The sequence below is a fragment of the Eumetopias jubatus genome, unplaced genomic scaffold, assembly GCF_037043125.1.
Source record: "Eumetopias jubatus isolate StellerSeaLion01/CBP00866 unplaced genomic scaffold, mEumJub1_p1.0 scaffold_1, whole genome shotgun sequence".
Taxonomy (NCBI): domain Eukaryota; kingdom Metazoa; phylum Chordata; class Mammalia; order Carnivora; family Otariidae; genus Eumetopias; species Eumetopias jubatus.
The window spans coordinates 201,601,216-201,619,608 of NW_028274807.1; the positions used below are offsets into that span (position 1 = coordinate 201,601,216).

The window sequence follows — 18,393 nt, forward strand, 5'->3', positions numbered from 1 at the left end:
CTCATAGAGAATAAGATTTGACCTCTTCTAGTGAGCTTTTGATGGTACTTAACATCTCTCTGTGATTAGTGGAATATTTTTAAGTGGCTAGGGACTTGTTGGCTAGGGCTGTAGACCAACTGCATTTTCTTAAATTCTTGTGTAGTATAACTTGACATTTGAGACCTAAAACCCCCATGGGATAGAAGTTGTGATACAGTTGTTTTATAGATGAACCAAACCAACTTTATATTCTACATTATTTTATAAATCTTATGTATCTGGAATTTGGTATCTAGAAGTAGAAATTGTAATCAGATTTCTAATTTGCCAAATGATGTACAAAATACTCTATTGTTTTTTAATGTTTACCTTGAGAACTCAAAAAGATTTTTCTCAGGAGATGGAAATACAGCACTGTGGTGACTTATCCTAAAGATTGGCAAATGGGTGGAAAAGAGATTTAAATATTCAGAATATTAATATTTTCCTTTGAGTTAAATGGTTTTATATCTACTGTTGCCAAATTTTTGCTTTTTTAAAATTTTTTCTCAACTGCAAGTCTTTGCAAATTAAATGACCCCTAAAATAGAACTATGTGTTGATGCTATTTATCAAAAGTTAATTTATAGAAAATATTTTCCATCATAGCATAATGTTCACTGTGGTTACATATTTATGACATATATTTTATTGTTGGGTAATGAAATTCTATGCAACCATAGAAATAAAGTCTGAATCAGATGGGTAAATCCTGGATTATTTCTGCTTGGGTAAAGGGATTAATGCTCAGCCACAACCAGGTGAATGGGTCCTGATTGTGGGTAGGTGGATGATTGGATGGTAACAGGAATATATAAGTTTTGCCAGCACATTTTTTTTTTTTTTTTTTTTAAGCATATGTGCTGGTGAAGTGAGTACTTGCTAGTATGCTTCTAACCATCCACCCTTACTTGGTACATGTGGACACATGGTCCCTTGAGGTTTACTTATTTGGGGATTAGTTATCCTCTCTTGTATTACAATTAAACATTAACATTTTTTTATTATAGAAAATTTCAAAACATTCATACGAGAGAGAATATATAGTACAATGAATACTCCGCCTGCCCCTGCCCAGTATACTCACCCAGCTTCAATAGTTACTAACACTTCGCCATTTAGGTTTCATTTATCCCCATTTTTTGTTGTTGTTGTTGTTGTTGTTACTGGAATATTTTGAAGCACCCCAGATATTCTTTCATGCTTTTATATTTCTAAGAGATAAAGGCTTTTTATTTTTACTTTTTTTTTAAGATTTAATTTATTTGAGAGAGAGAGAGAGAGAATGTGAGTGAGTGTGAGAGAGAATCTGAGGCAGACTCTGCTCTGAGTGCAGAGCCTGACGTGGGGCTTGATCACACAACTGCAAGATCATGACCTAAGCTGAAACCAAGAGTCGGGTGGTTCAGTTGGTTGGGCACCTGACTCTTGATTTCAGCTCAGGTCATGATCTTAGGGTCTTGGGATCGAGTCCCACATTGGGCTCCCTGCTTAGTGGGGAGCCTGCTTCTCCCTCTCCCTCTGCCTGTCCCCTCACTAGTGCTTGTGTGTATGCTCTCCTCTCTCTCAAGTAAATAAAATCTTAAAAAAAAAAAATAACCACAATAGCATTATCATGCCTCGTGCAATGGCAGTAATTCTTTACTGTTACTTAATTTCATTTTTTTTTAAGTTAGGATCTAAATCATGTGATTACCAGATTTCAAATCTCTTAGTCTATAATAGTACCCTTATTACATTTATTGGCCCTGTGCATCCTTATGGTGTCCTTTAACATGTTTTTCTGTTACCCATATTTCTTGGAGACTGGTAGTTACATTAGACTCCAACTCCAGCTTTTTATTGATTACCTATTGCATCATGTCAGGGGATACATATCAGGTTGTCTTATTTTAGTGATAGCAAAATTAACCAGTGGATTATGGTGTAGTCATTCTGATCCATCTGTTACAAAGTTCCCCATCAACCTTTCACCTACTGATTTTAGTTACCATTGATGATTGTTGAATTTATTAGAATCCTACTGATTGTGCTGAAATACAGTTCATATGAGAAAGATAGGAAAAATACTGAGTTCTTTTCCTTTGTCAGTTTTCAGATGAGTGGATGTCTATTGGCAATCTAACCTCCAAAGGTGATCAATGGGGACTTATTTTTTTTATGAGTTTATCTTTATATGTTTGTTGTACTTTGATACATCGCACTCTTTTTGTTCTTAGTGTTGCTTAAATTGCCTCATTTTTGTCCAGTAGAAATCTTTTCAGATTGGTTTCTATGACCTTTTACATGATCATGGTAATCTTTGATAAATTCCTTGGCCCTAGCTCATTTATACACTTTTTTACCTCAGTCCTGGAGTCAACCATTTCTTCTGTGAGCCTTGGTTCCTTTTAGTGAAAATGGTATTTAGAGACCATAATCTAAATACTAGTCATGCTACTTACGGCTACTGGGTTGTCAATGCTTAGGCCTTTTCATTGGACAGTTAAGATACATGTATTTTTTAGGAAAAAAAAAACTTTACAGTTCATACGGATTTTTCTTCCTTTTTTTTTTTTAAAGATTTTTATTTATTTATTTGACAGAGAGAGATACAGTGAGAGAGGGAACACAAGCAGGGGGACTGGGAGAGGGAGAAGCAGGCTCCCTGCTGAGCAGGGAGCCCAATGCGGGGCTCCATCCTGGGACCCTGGGATCATGAACTGAAGGCAGATGCTTAACGACAGCCACCCAGGTGCCCCACATACAGATTTTTCCAATTCATATTGAAGAGTTTTTATTTTAAAACTTATATTACTTTTACGTTGAAAATCTTAGTTCCTAATGACATTAATGGAATATGCTTTATTTATATATGACAGGGTTTTTTTTTAAGATTTTTTTTTAAAGATTTTATTTATTTATTTGAGAGAGAATGGGAGATAGCACGAGAGGGAAGAGGGTCAGAGGGAGAAGCAGACTCCCTGCTGAGCAGGGAGCCCGATGTGGGACTCGATCCCGGGACTCCAGGATCATGACCTGAGCCCAAGGCAGTGGCTTAACCAACTGAGCCACCCAGGCGCCCTAAGATTTTTTTTTTTTTTTTTTTTTATCTATTTGACAGAGAGAGAGATAGTGAGAGCAGGAACACAGCAGGGGGAGTGGTAGACGGAGAGGCAGGCTTCCTGCCAAGCAGGGAGCCCAATGTGGGACTGGATCCCAGGACCCCGGGATCATGACTTGAGCCGAAGGCAGATGCTTAACAACCTAGCCACCCAGGTGCCCCACATACAGATCTTTCCAATTCATATTGAAGAGTTTTTATTTTAAAACTTATATTACTTTTATGTTGAAAGTCTTAGTTCCTAATGACATTAATGGAATAACTTATTTGCTTTATCTATTTATAGATGACAGGTTTTTTTTAAGATTTTTTTTTTTAATTTATCTATTTGACAGAGATAGAGATAGTGAGAGCAGGAATACAGCAGAGGGAGTGGGAGACGGAGAAGCAGGCTTCTTGCCGAGCAGGGAGCCCAATGTGGGACTGGATCCCAGGACTCTGGGATCATGACCTGAGCCGAAGGCAGACGCTCTAACGACTGAGCCACCCAGGCGCCCCTGTATATGACAGTTTTGATAAGACTACTAACAGCTTAAGATTTGTTTTTTTACCCTCAGGATGTATTTCAGTAAGGTGTTTGTAGTCAAAATAGTTTAGTTTAGCTTTTCTTTGTGTTTATGCCAATCACCAATTTGGTATAGTTTTTTATAGTTTGAGTTTCTAGAAATTATTATTTTTTTTACTTTCTCATTTAAAAAAAAATGCAAGGTTTTACATGTTTCCAAAGTTACTGCAATAAAAGAATGTTCAAAGAGGAATAACTTTCATCCCTGTTTTCCTTTCACCATTTACTTTAATACGTAATCATTATGTTTAATTATTGTTGAGTCTTCCATTTTCCATTTTGAAAATAGAAGCATACAAAACATACTGTTTTGTGTCTTGCTGTTTCATTTAACAATATATTCTGGAGATCATACCAGAGCAGTATACAGAGCTCTTCATCATTGCTTTGTCTGCTATATACTGCTTCACTGAATGGATGTACCAGAGTTATTCAGCCACTCTTGGTGAACGTTTAGGCTAGTTCCAGTCTTTTGCTCTCACCTGGATAACCTTTGCATTTTATTTTAACCTTCATTTTCTATGCATGAAATGGTGAGAGACGGTGTAATCAGTGCATTGTAATCCACAATGATCTTACTTTAGCATCGGGGCTTTGCCTTGTAAGAGTGTTTCAGCACTTGTTTGTTTTGAGGCATGGGTATCTTTGTCATACTTGTGCCTGTGTTAGTTGACTACCTTTCTCTTTCACACCTCGAACATTAATTTGCTATTTTTGGGAAAATGCTTAAACTTGACAACAATCAGAAAATAAATGATGGCTGTTTTATTGTGTTTAAACTGTTGTTCCTGAAGAAGACTGAGTTTCTCTCTCTCTTTTTTTTAAACTGAGTTTCATTCCTCTTCAGTGTGTTTTGATTTTGGTGTGGAGGTAATTTATTCTAGGAACTTTCCGAGTTGCTGTATTCATTGTTTTATCAAAATAAAATCCAGCCCATGTAGATTTTTTTATAGTTATAACAAAAAAACTTGCTTGGGGCGCCTGGGTGGCTCAGTCGTTGAGCGTCTGCCTTCGGCTCGGGTCATGATCCCAGGGTCCTGCAATCCAGCCCCACATCGGGCTCCCTGCTCAGCGGGAAGCCTGCTTCTCCCTCTCCCCCTGCTTGTGTTCCCTCTCTCACTCTGTCTGTCTCTGTCAAATAAATAAATAAAATCTTAAAAAAAAAAAAAAAACTTGCTTGTGAAACATGAAAGAATAAAATTATTTTCAGAATCATTTTTAATATTAACACCAAAGAAAGCAGGTATTTATGGAAGAGAAAGATCCTGAATTATTATCTTTGTGTATAAAAAGAGAAACGTGTTCTATCTCATGTGTGTAGGTTTAATCACATCACGTTTTACTTTTTTTTTTAAGATTTTATTTATTTATTTGAGAGAGAGAATGAGACAGAGACCATGAGAGGGGGGAGGGTCAGAGGGAGAAGCAGACTCCCTGCTGAACAGGGAGCCCAATACGGGACTTGATCCCGGGACTCCAGGATCATGACCTGAGCCGAAGGCAGTCACCTAACCAACTGAGCCACCCAGGCGCCCACATGTTTTACTTTCATTGTTTTAACTTTGAAGGTGGGTTTTAAAGAGCTAATTTGCATCAGAGTCTATAACCACATGAAGGAACTGACCATCTATTTTCATGTTTCTGTTTAATGTGGTTAAGCAAAAGTAGGACTAGAAGGCTGGCATAAGTATTCAGTCTGGTAAAATACAGGGTAGGTACAGCTTTTTAATACTTTATATCCTACAGTCTGTCTGTAGGTAGCCATCTCCCTAGACTCTTGGAAGTCCACATTGCTTTCAGTAGAGTATTTCCTCATAGAAGAATCTAGTTTGAAGTTTGTGGGGGAAAAAAACTCACAAACCTAGTGATTTCTTGCATACAGTTTGGGAGTTTCTTTAGACACAAGATCATCAGGACTGTTAGTCTTTATTTCATGATACAGCCCCCCTTCTGTTGGTAGGCAGAAAATTTATTAGTACACTGAATCAGAATATGTTTCTCTGAAACTTTTTGCCCTTTGCTCCCAGTTCTGTGTAATAGCTAATAAATACTTGATTTAAAGAGCAAGGGCTCTGCAGTTAAAAAGCCTGCATACTTGGCTCTGTCACTTTGCTAGCCATGACTTTAGGTTTCTTCATTTGCAAAATGGGAATACCCTTCATAGGTTTGAGGATTGCAGATGAACTAGATGAATGTAAGACATTTAACCTAGTATCCCCCAAATAGAAAATATTCTGTTAGCTGCTGTTAGTGGTGATGGTGGTCTAGTAATGGGGGCTATAAGACAATAGTACAATGTAATGTGACCAGCTCACTAAGAACTTACCCTCAACTCTTTCTGTTGTGATTCATTGGCTGGTACTAAAACTGAATTTCAGCATTTACACATTTCTGTCTTTTGAAGGTTATTTGGTAATGGGTATCCCCTTCCCACATCTACCCAATGAGGAAAATAAAACAGGTAATTTAAAAGATTTAACTCCCAATAGTAAATAAAAATAGTGAAACTCATTTGTATATAATAGGCCCTAAAATGTTCAAATTAGATAACCACACATCCTAATTTATGGGTTTTAGAAAAAGCAGATTGCTTGAAGGGGAGAACATAATTCACTTTATGCAGGTGTTCATGCAAACCGATTTGGAAGACAAATTTAGAAACATTTCAGGTAAATATGTAATTTTTAACATTTGGGATGATATTTTTTACCTTTCCTCACTGATTGTGGAACTCCACAAGGACACATTTGAGATCATCTGTGTTTGTTTACAAAGTGATTGCTTGTTTAAAGAAAATAAATTATTACCTTTACTCACTATCATATGTAGACACTATATGAAAATAAAGTTTCAACTCTTGGGGTATGTTATTGAATGGTTAATGGGTATGACACTGGGGGAGAGAGCTGTTATTTTGACCTATATATATCAGAGATAGTGTTTGGATCAAATTATTTCCTCTGAGAATATTCTTGCCTGTATTTTTAATAACATTTCATTAATTTTTTTTTCCTGGATTTAATCTGTATATATGAGCCTCTCTCAGGAGCTCTCTGTATGTTTGAGATACTATGCTAGTTGAAGATGTGGACTTAAAGCAAGTGAGAAATAGTGCTTCTGTTTTTCAGGTCCATTGGTACTGCGTCAGGTTAGTGTATTCATCCCAAAGTGCTTTGCCTAAAGTTTCCAGGCCTTTCATAAAAAGCAGGGTGGTATTCATGGCTTTATTGTCTATATAAATCACATATATTTCTCATGGATGTTTAATTCACTTGTTCTCTTGGGTCCTATGTTTTGGATGAGAGAGTATGGCAGATGTTATAAATTAATTTATGGCCTGTATGGCTTGTTTTTTCCTACAGGTCACTTTTTAGGTGTTTCCTTCTTTTCCTTTGAGAATTGCTTGAAATGAGAAAGTTAAAACATGGTACTATTGTTAAGGAATTTTTTTAATTCAAAAAGTAATGAGAATTTATGCCAGGAATGGGAATGGTCAACCCATGGAGATTACACAATAAGGGCAAGATAATTGCCTTTGTCTCTTTGTTATTTAAACCTTAGTTGGGAAGGCAGAAACAGTAAATAGAAGTCAAGGTTGTATGTGATTGTCACTCTGCAAAGTACATGGTGTAGGGGTTGAGGTTAGTAGTAGTGTCTGGAATGGTAAGGAAAGGGATGGCAATAGGCAGTACAGTGCTGAGTACATACTAGGTAATTGCCAAGTAAATGAAAGTGAGACCGAAGTGGCTGAGGCGATTAAGATGGGTTTGGGGTGGGGGGTGATATATGTGTATGGAGGCTGGGAGAGAGGGAGGAGGATGGTAAATGAAGAGCAGTATGAAAAATTACTTGAAGTCAAGACTGATTTATGTTTGAATTTGGAGGAGACCATCTTAACCATTGAAATTCCTTCTGGGGATTAGTGTAAAGCAAGCTTAAGCTAGATAGGAAAGTGGGAATGATGTCAGATATTTATTGAGTACTTCCTCTGTTCTGAGTAGTGTTCTTGGCATTTAAATGCCACTGTCAGGGCGCCTGGGTGGCTCAGTCAGTTAAACGCCTGCCTTTGACTCAGGTCATGATCCCAGGTCCTGGGATTGAGTCCCTTTGGGCTCCCTGCTCAGCTGGAAGTCTGTTCCTCCCTCTCCCTCTGCCCACCCCCACTTGTGCTCTCTCATGCACATGCTCTCTCCCAAATAAATAAAATCTTTTAAAAAATAAAATAAAATAAATGCTGCTGTCAACAAGATAGACCAAGCAAGCACCTGCCCCAAAGGAGCTTATTTCTAGTGGAAGGGAACAGGCACTAGATTAAAAGAAAAGAGGGACGCCTGCGTGGCTCAGTCGATTAAGCGGCTGCCTTCAGCTCAGGTCATGATCCCAGGGTCCTGGGATCAAGTTCCACATTGGGCTTCTTGCTCAGTGGGGAGCCTGCTTCTCCCTCTGCCTGCTCTGCCTGCCGCTCCCCCTGCTTGTGCTCTCTTCTCTGACAAATAAAATCTTTAAAAAGAAAAAAAAAATCCCGTATTGATAAATGCTAGGAATAAAATAAGGAATAAAATGAGATAGAGTGATGGGGGAATCTTGGAGATAATATTTGAGCTGTCATCCTGTTATTGAGAGGGAGCAATCTGTTGAAGATCTAGGGGAGTGGTATTCTAAGAAGGCACCTTCAGGTGAAAAGGCCAGAAATTAGTTTGGAATGTTTGAGGTACAGAAAGAGGGCTTATATGGCTAGAACCTAGGGAATGAGGAAGGATTGTGAAAAGAGGTAAGGTCAGAAAGAGAGAGTAAGCAGGTATGTGCCATGATCTGATTTATGCTTTTAAAAGAACATCTGGCTGTTACGTAAATTTATGATGTGTGTAAGAATCATTATAATTGGTGTGTACACGTGTGGAATAATCATCATTAGCTCCATTTTGACTGTGTTACATTTGAGATACATGTGAGATATTCAAATAGAGATGTCCAGTGAGCACTTGGGTAAATAAATGCAGAGTGGTTGGATTTGGAGATGGGGGAGTCACCAGTCTATAGATGATACTGAAAGTCATGAATCTAGATGAGATGAGATAAGAGGGAGAAGAGTAGATGGAAAAGAAGGAAGGCCAAGGAGGGATCAAGTTTTGGGGTACTCCAACTTGAAGACGTCTGGCAGGGTAGGAAGAGCCAGCAAATAAGATTAGGGAAGGATTAGCCAGTGAGGGTAGGAGGAAAACAGGAGAATGTGGTCTCCAAAAAGAAACTGACCATTGGCTTTTAAGATGTTGGTCCTTAGTGAGAACCCCACCTATACCCCTGCCTTTTTTTTTAAGGTAAGGTATCTCTAAAGCTGTTTGACTAATGAGAATGAAGAAAAAGAGAAACAGACACTGATGATAGAGGAAAGGAAAGAAATAGGAAATGGGAGTCTTTGAGAAGGCAGAAGGCAAGGGGATGGGGCACTGAGTAAAATAATGAGATCATCAATTGAGAGTGGTCAGGGTGATGGTAGTGATGGAGATTTGGGGTAGGGGGATGTGTGAAACAGGCATCTACGAGAATAAGAAAGGGAATGGAGTGGCACAAGTCATAGAGTGTGTAAATGGTAGAGACAGGCAGGATTTCAATCTAGGAGTCATCAAAGTTTGATCTTTTTGCTCTGTTACATTGCCATCCTAATAAAGTATTAAATACTAAAGAAGGTGTGCTTTCATGAAGGACAATCAGGAAAGTGAGATGAGGTTGAACCGAAAAAAGGAAAATTAAAAAGAAAGCCCCTCATTAGCCTTCTCATATATGGCAATTATTACTTATTACCTTGTATTGTGGTTATTTGGTATACCTCTGTGCCATATTATTTCAAGTAAAGGATGAAATTCTGTGAACTTGACATCTTGCCCTAACAGTAACACTGCCTTCAGAAGGATACATCCTTAAATAATTGTTGAACAAATAGTCTTGTGATTGATGTGTGTTCTAATATTTGTAGTTAATAGTGTTTCCTTTCTAAAATAAGTCATTGGGCAATCCATCAGTGTGGTTGTGTGCTGTTGAAAAACATGTTGTGATGTAGTCTCCACATTTGCCTTAAGCTTACCTAACTCATGGTAGTTAGGACATCTCTTTCCTACAAAAACCTTGGCCTACAGAAGGATTAACACAGTTTGTTGAGAAGAGGTTTACAAATGTGTATGACCATAGGTCAAGCTTTGAACTAGGTAGATCTGATCTTTTGTAATAAAAGTTTTTTTTTAATAAAAGTTTTATTTATGAAGACTTTCTCCCTGATGTATTACTTTTCCGTATCATTGAATATCTGAGGCATTTAAAGTTTTAAATGTATGACACTCTAAGTACCTAAAAGTGTTAAAACATGCATGACTTCAGTGCATTCATTTTGACTTCTTTTTCCACAACAGATGTTTTTGTTTGTACTTGTTGGGGAGCAGGTCACAGACGTAGAAACCTAAAATGGAAACAAATGGGGGGGGAGGAGAAGGACTAAAGCTATGAAATTCCATTTCTTTCCTAAAGGTGTAGATAATCACTTAAGTACTTGAGAAGGTCTCTCTGCCAGTATTTCTCCATGACCCTTCCTTGAGACTGGGTACACACAGCAAGTTACCTTTCTTCCAGACAGCTTAGAGTACTACTTGAGTGTACCGCTGGGCAAGGATATGTTACAAGCAATGTTGGGAAACACTCTTCAGGTTGTCATTGGTGGCTTCCTTCCTTTTGTTATAACAGTTCTCTTGTCTTATCTCTTGAGTTTTCAGTTCTTCACAATACCCTGTGTCCAAAACATCAGTCTAGTATAGAGTCTAGTTTTTATGTAGCTTATTCCCATCACTGCCTTCCATAATACGATTTTGGAAAATTTAGAGGTAGTGTTTCTCTAGCTGAGGCTCTAGGATCTCTGAGTCCACATAGCCTTTTTCTTAACAAATTCTTAAGGGGTGGAGATTTTGTGAGGGTATTTAAAAGTTTTTCATGTTTGGGACGCCTGGGTGGCTCAGTCGGTTAAGCGTCTGCCTTCGGCTCAGGTCATGATCTCAGGGTCCTGGGATCGAGTCCCACATCGGGCTCCTTGCTGAGCAAGGAGCCTGCTTCTCCCTCTGCCTGCCTCTGTCTGTCTCTCTCTCTCATAAATAAATAAAAATCTTTAAAAAAAATAAAAATAAAAGTTTTTGATGTTTGATTATCTTAGGTTGAAAAAACAATTTTTAGCTTTGAAATAATTTCAGACTTACTGAATGGTCAAAAATAATACAGAGATTTCCCTATATACCTACTTCACCCCAGTGTGAACATTTTACTATTTATCATTCTTTCTACACACACACACACACACACACACACACACACACACACACACACACACATATGCACACATTACTTTTTTTTCCTGAAATGTTTGATAGTTATAGTCATGATGCCTTTTATCCCCGTATCTTCCAATGTGTATTTTCTAAAAACAAAGGTATCCTCTTATATAATCACTGTAGTTACCAATTTTGAGAAATTAACATTGATACAATACTACTTTCTAACCCACACACCTTAAAAATTTTGACCAGTTTGAAGTTCTAAAATTTGTTTCACTTGAAAACTACCATTTGTCGGTGGTAATTTTCAAGTAAAATAAATTTTAATATACTAATTTTAGATTCCTAAGTCAGTGTTCTTAAATTGAGATCTAGCCTTTGATATCTGACAATTTTTTGTCTCTTTAAAAAAGGCCCATGTATCACTTAAATGTGAGGAACACTGATCTTGAGCATTTGAGGAATATATGAGTTTTAGTAAGAAATCTTTAAAGATTCATTTCCACCTCATCTTTAAAGTCTTAATAAAATCAAGATAAAGTAATAAATGCTGCTTCTGATTTGTGTTCAGGAGATTCAGTAAACTGAAGGCCTGGAATGAGACCTTCTAGGACCTCACTTTTAGCTTTATATCTAGGACAGGAATTCTGTCTCATTTGAGGTAAGTTCTCATCCAGGTTCTTCTTAAACATTTCTGATGACAAGGAAACTTCAGTGTCCCATACAGTGACACATTCCAGTTGCAGATGCCTCACATCTGATTTTTATAAATCAGTAAGAAAGACCAACAACTCAGTTGATTGGCAAAGGACCTGAAAAAGACTTCCCAACAAAAAGAAAATGCCAATGACATAAATATGAAAAGCTATTACGATGGTAGAACTAAAAATGAAGCTACGTGTATATATATATTGATATATAATATCTAAGGCTTTAAATGGAGAAAAACAAGGTATGAAAAGTATGTTTTCTTTTGTGTATGTGTTTTCTCCTTAAAAAGAGATACATATGCTCGTATATGCACACAATTTCTGGAAGGATGTACAGAACTTAATAGTAGTTGCCACTAGAGAAAAAGACCTAATTTGAGTTGTGTATCCCTATATTATGAATTTTCCCCGAGTGCATGTATTTTTCAAATAAAGAAAATTTAAAATGTTCAGACTTAAAATCTGTCATTCTATACTTCTGTTGGTCACAGGTCCAACTTCTGGAGTTGTGCAAAATAAGATTATTTTATCTTCTTAGTTTTCTGATATTTCAAAATAAATCACTATGGTCTTGTAAGTGGTCTTTTTTTCCAGTGTAAATAAAAATACTTCTGTTTGGGACTCCTGGGTGGCTCAGTCAGTTGAGTGTCTGCTTTCGGTTCGGGTCATGATCCCCGGGTCCTGGGGTCCTGGGATCGATCTAGTCCTGAGACAGGCTTCTTGCTCAGTGGGGAGCCTGCTCCTCCCTCTGCTTGCAGCTCCCCCTGCTTGTGCTCTCTCTCTGTCTCTGACAAATAAATAAAATCTTAAAAAAAAATACTTCTGTTTAATTTTATCATTTCTTGTGTGACTTGGTATCCAGAATAGATTCCCTTACTATCTGTTTATATTTGTGAATATCCTTGATAGGGCCAAATCTTTGATACCAGGCTTCCCTTTGGAAACTTTAGTTTTTTGTTTTTTTAAAGATTTTATTTATCTGACAGAGAGAGACACAGCGAGAGGGGGAATACAAGCTGGGGGAGTGGGAGAGGGAGAAGCAGGCTTCCGGCTGAGCAGGGAGCCCGATGTGGGGCTCGATCCCAGGACCCCGGGATCATGACCTGAGCCGAATGCAGATGCTTAACGACTGAGCCACCCAGGTGCCCTTGGAAACTTTAGTTTTTACTAGTGTCCTAACCAGAGAGATCAGGTAGTCAGTTGATTGATTTTAATAATCATGTCTTTCATTGGTTCTTTGTACTTGCTATGCCTGTATCTCTTGATTCATTTTCCACATGTGCCCTGTGACCTAGTGGAGATTTATCACCATGCTGACATGGATTAATCGACATTCTTTAAATACAGTTCTTCAGCAAGCTGTAGATATTTATACTGTACATTTTTGACAGACAGCTGGCTTCAGTCTTCCTGTTTTTTCTTCTGTATTAGCTTTTCAAAAGAAGAAATAAGGCCATTCTAGCACGATCTTATGCTAGAGAATTAAATGGCTGTTTTTGCATGCCTCATTATTTTTTATGGCAGGGATACTGGGGACTCTGTCTTCCTAGCTCTGGCTTCCATAGCCTTGTTCCGTCAACCTTCAACATTATTTTATACTATTTACCAAAACAAGTGTTCTTTTATTAAAAAACATTTGTGACCGATTCTTGCTATTAATTGTGGCCTTACAATTTTGTTTCTTCAAAAAAGGCAATCTGCTTCCAAAAATGGCAGTCTGCTTCCATGGCCACAGCTGGGTGTTGTCATTTCCTGGAAATGTACCCCAACTCTGGTGCTCTGACCATAATTTCCAGTTCTTTCACCTTACCCTTCTACCTCTCTTTCTGGTTTCCAGCAGATTTATGCTTTGAAGCTTGTAGTGTCTTGCCCCTACCCTGTTCTTTCAGTTTATCAGCTTTTATTTATTTTTTTAAAAGATTTTATTTGAGAGAGAATGAGAGATATCACGAGAGGGAAGAGGGTCAGAGGGAGAAGCAGACTCCCTGCTGAGCAGGGAGCCCGATGTGGTACTGGATCCCGGGACTCCAGGATCATGACCTGAGCCGAAGGCAGTCGATTAACCAACTGAGCCACCCAGGCATCCTATCAGCTTCTTTTAGATTTCACTCTCTTCTGTTATCTGTGGATTACTAGGTCAGTCATTTACGTATTCTTGGGAATGAATGCCTTCAGTTCTCATCTCCTTGCCTTCTACCTCTCTTGTCCCACCCAACTTGCTGGAGTAACTTACCAGTTGTTTCCTTCAGTTGCTTCTAGATAGTTTAATGCTTCCAGCAAAAGTAGAATAAGTGTACTGACAAGCTGTATTATAAATTAGTAATGTCCAACTTTGGGCAGCAACATTGAGGATTATAGTCCGCTTCCATTTCTGTTCCTTACACTTGAATTTTGTTTAAGTATTCTGCCCTGTTCCTTCTCTCAATGTTCAAATGAGGATGTGAGAGAGAAGTAGAAGCCAAAAGGTTGTTTGCTTTGTTTTAAAATTTAACCATGTCTTCACTCATCTATATCCCCTTCTTTCAAGATCATTCCCTTTAACAATGGACTCTGAAAAACAAACTGAGGGTTCTAGAGGGGAGGGGGGTAGGGGGATGGGTTAGCCTGGTGATGGGTATTAAAGAGGGCACGTTCTGTGTGGAGCACTGGGTGTTATGCACAAACAATGAATCGTGGAACACTACATCCAAAACTAATGATGTCATGTATGGTGATTAACATAAAAAATTTAAAAAAAAGATCATTCCCTTTAATCTGTTGTAGTGATTCCATATTTTTTCTGTGATCTAAACACCTTGTTTGCTCACCTGCTCTATTTATGATGAGGGAGGGAAGGAAGATACAGAATGGCTTGTATGCTATGACTGCTATACTTAAAAAGGAAGATCTGTGTTTATCCCTCTCCTCCCCACCACCACCATGTACACAGAAGAAGCATTGGAAGGCTGTTTACACCAAGGTGTTAATAGCAGTTGTTTCTGGTTGTTGGATTGTGGACTTTTCCTTTTGCTTGTTTGTAATTTGATCGTTCTCTATTAACATGACATGCCTTTACAATGAGAAAATTTTATATTGTCCCCCATATTTTCTGTACATATGTCTATATTCTTTTTTTTTTTTTTTTAAAGATTTTATTTATTTATTTGAGAGAAAGAATGAGAGACAGAGAGCAGGAGAGGGAGGAGGGTGAGAAGGAGAAGCAGACTCTCTGCTGAGCAGGGAGCCCGATGTGGGACTCGATCCCGGGACTCCAGGATCATGACCTGAGCCGAAGGCAGTCGCTTAACCAACTGAGCCACCCAGGCGCCCATGTCTATATTCTTATTATAAACATTTTATTATCACATTCTGGGAAATGTCTTGCTATGTCTGTCAAGCAGTTCTCTGATTTCTGAAGTGGACCATTATTTTCTCCCTACCTCTGAATCCCACATTTATAATGTTTCATCAGCTTTTTGATCATGTGATGACCTTGATTATAGTTTGTCAGGATTATCCTGTTCATTTGATTGTCCAAAGTAGAACTGCTGAGGCTTAGGAAAGAGTTCTGGTCACCCCAGTATTTCCAGCACTTCTGTATGGGTATAGATGGGTACCATGCATATAAGCATGAATGTTCTTAAACGTACACTGGAAAGGAGAGTACAAATATGAATGACATTCTAAATGCTTGGATGTGTACAGGTACCTTTTATATTCTTGAAAAAATTCCACGTGGTACTAATTTAAATCAAATTTAGTATGTCATAGGTTGCAAGACACAACTATCTTATGAACCATTAAGAAAGGAAAAAATGCTGCCAAACTATGATGTTATTAATGGTGTGATACAGAGGTGTTATATGTGGGGAAAAATGTACATCACAGAATTAGTGAAATACAGTTGTTCTAAGTGTGCATCTGTGAAGTTTTTAGTGGTTTTGGAGCAGAAAAAAGTGTTTAACCTTGACCTTGATTCACATCTCATCCATATATTGCCAACTTTCCCCCCCGCTTCATTACTTGGTTTTTGTATGGCTACGTAGACGTTGGTGAATGGACTGAATTATGATGGTCAGGCCTACATTTAGAGACAGGGTTTTTGTACGTTTCTTTTAAGCGGCATTTAAAACAGATTATTATATTCCAGTCTTGCCATATAGCCCATAGAGTGGTCTGCTTAAAATACTAATCTGGCTATCATAACCTAACGCCCTTTTGCAGCTTCCCTTTCCCCAGTATGCCTTGGTGCACTGGTATACACCAGAGTTTTGGCTTTTGATTCCTCAGTCTCAGGACACAGTGTGGTTGGCTTTGTTAGGCCATAACTATGCGCTCAGAGAGCCACATGGCGTGATGTGGAACAGAGTGTATACCTTGTACTCAGCAAAGGGACTGTTGAATGGACACCACAAAGGACTGAGAACACCTAATTCCTAAGATAAAATATATTTCTCCTCATGAGAATCTGGCCTTTGGACCTGGCTACTGCCCCCTACTTCACCTAATTATTGGCTTCTTTCTGCCTTCATACTCAGGTAATGTTGAACTGTTTATAGTTTTCTTGCACATGTTGTTCTATGTTTTAATCTCTGTGCCTTTGTGGAGAGTCTTCCTCCACAAAGGAGAGGAGAGGATCTCCCCATAGGTATATTCTTCAGAAACTACTCTTCTTTTAGGAAGGATTCTTTGCTTTCCTATCTTTCTACTAAACTGAGTTATCTCCCTCTTTGCTGTTACACTGTGCATATTTCTATCCTTGTATGTATTTTATTATGTTGGAATTAACTTTTGTAACAAAAGTATATTTTGTATTTACAGGACACTGTAAGCTTCTTAAGGGCAGGGATTCTGCTTTATTCACCTTTTATTTCACAGTACAGGGTGCTATATTCAATAAATATTTGCTATACTAAATGTAATTGAAACTTTGAAGGAGTGGACAGCCCGTAATTGAATACCATGTCAAATAGGTTGTAGGTATCCTAGGTTTTAATAAAAAGCAACTTTGGTTTCAATTGGTTTTAAGTATTTATGATTTCTGTTTATTCTTTTGCATGCTTTCTTGGCTGGATGACAATAGAGAAGAAGAAAATGAGGTAAGTATAATTTAACTAGTTATTCAGTAGTTATTGGATTAAAAACTCAAAATCGATGGGGCGCCTGGGTGGCTCAGTTGGTTAAGTATCTGACTCTTGATTTTGGCTCAGGTCATGATCTCAGGGCTGTGAGGTTGAGCCCCGTGTTGGGCTCCGAGCTCGGCATGGACCCTGCTTAAGATTCTCTCTCCCTCTCCCTGCTTTCGCGTGTGCGTTCTCACTCTCTCAAACAAAAAAACAAAAAACCCCCACAATAACTCAAAATTTAGCTATTTTTCTTTTAAGCTTTTATTTTTTAAGTAATCTCTACACTCAATGTGGGGCTCAAATTCAACAACCCTGAGACCAAGAGTTGCACACTCCACCGACTGCGCCAGCCAGGCACCCCAGCTATCATTTTGAATGTGAAATGAAGTAATAGTTTTTGCTGAATTTTTGGATCTGTAGTAACTCATTCCAGTGAGGAACGTTTTATATCTCAAGAAAATGGTTTTTAAACTTTGGAGCTTCAAAAGCTTTAGGCAAGGTAGAGGAAACTGGCAGCTCTGGAGACAGTATTTTACTTGTTTTTATGTATTGAGCTACCATGGAAGATTTCATTTGACAGGTGGATTCTGTTTCTTAAAAGTATTTGAAGACCACTGTTCTGTGATAATGTGTGAGAACACATTTACTTTCCCACTTGAATTGTTACTGTATAATGTTGAAAACTGATTTCAGATTTTACCTTATTGAAGGGGAAAACTGTTCTCTTAAACAGCCAAAGTTGATTAAAGAACATCAATTAGAAAAATGTTGCAGATGGCCAGTGTACCATCTTTAATTTAGGCTTGAGTGTGTTGCTGTGGATTTTTCTGATGTTCTGTCTACCACCTAGGTTATGCCTTTAACTTCTAAAGCCCACTATTTCCTTTGGTGGTTTGGCAAATGATGGAGGGAAAAATCTTCTTAAATGTATACTTTGTGGTTCATACTCATACAGTAGGGTTGGACTGTAAATTAGCATGGCCTGAGTATGTGGGGCCCAGGCAGAAACAGTGGTAGTGTGCTAGGATGGAGTAATTTACAGGAAGGCAGGAAAGTCTGGTCCTCATTTGCTGACCTCATCTATAAAATAAGATGGGAGACTGCTCTATACCAGTGGTTTTCAAATCTGGAAAGTCCATTGGAATTGCCTCAAATGCTTATTTCCCAAAACCAAAAAAAAACATACATTCTTGCCTTCCCTTAGATCTAGTGAATTTCTATTCCTTAGAGTTTTGTTGCAGATCCATATTTTACCAAGCACCTAAGTGATGCTATGTGATGCCAGGATGACTTCTGCTGTTTCTTCTCAGAACAGAGGAACAAACTATTCTCCTCATTGAGTTGCTAGCCATTGCTCTCTAGCTACTTGTCTTTTTGTGTTGTATCTTGAAGTATATAGGATTTTTTTTTTCTTGTTAAAAATTCTGCCTGGAAAAAAAATTATAAAAATGGATAAATTCTTTGTGTAACAGACAAGAATAGAAAAATATGGGTAATTGTTCAAACTGGGAGTGGGTACTTAAGGGATTTATTATACTGTCCTCTATACTTTTGAGTATGTTTGAAATTTTCTATAATA

At 38.0% G+C, this 18,393-nt stretch overlaps 1 protein-coding gene across 7 annotated transcripts in view; it reads left to right on the plus strand.

The window, feature by feature from the left end:
* Nucleotides 1-18,393, plus strand: part of SETD2 (SET domain containing 2, histone lysine methyltransferase) — a 125,663-nt gene that overhangs the window by 17,257 nt on the left and 90,013 nt on the right. For all 7 annotated transcript variants that reach the window (XR_003606695.2, XR_003606697.2, XR_015769420.1 and 4 more), the window contains exon 2: nt 16,772-16,787. Coding sequence is in view for 3 of the 7 variants with exons in the window: in XM_088028619.1 (XP_087884745.1) it covers nt 16,772-16,787 (16 nt within the window). In the remaining 4 variants the exon portion in view is untranslated. The remainder of the gene's footprint in view (nt 1-16,771; nt 16,788-18,393) is intronic.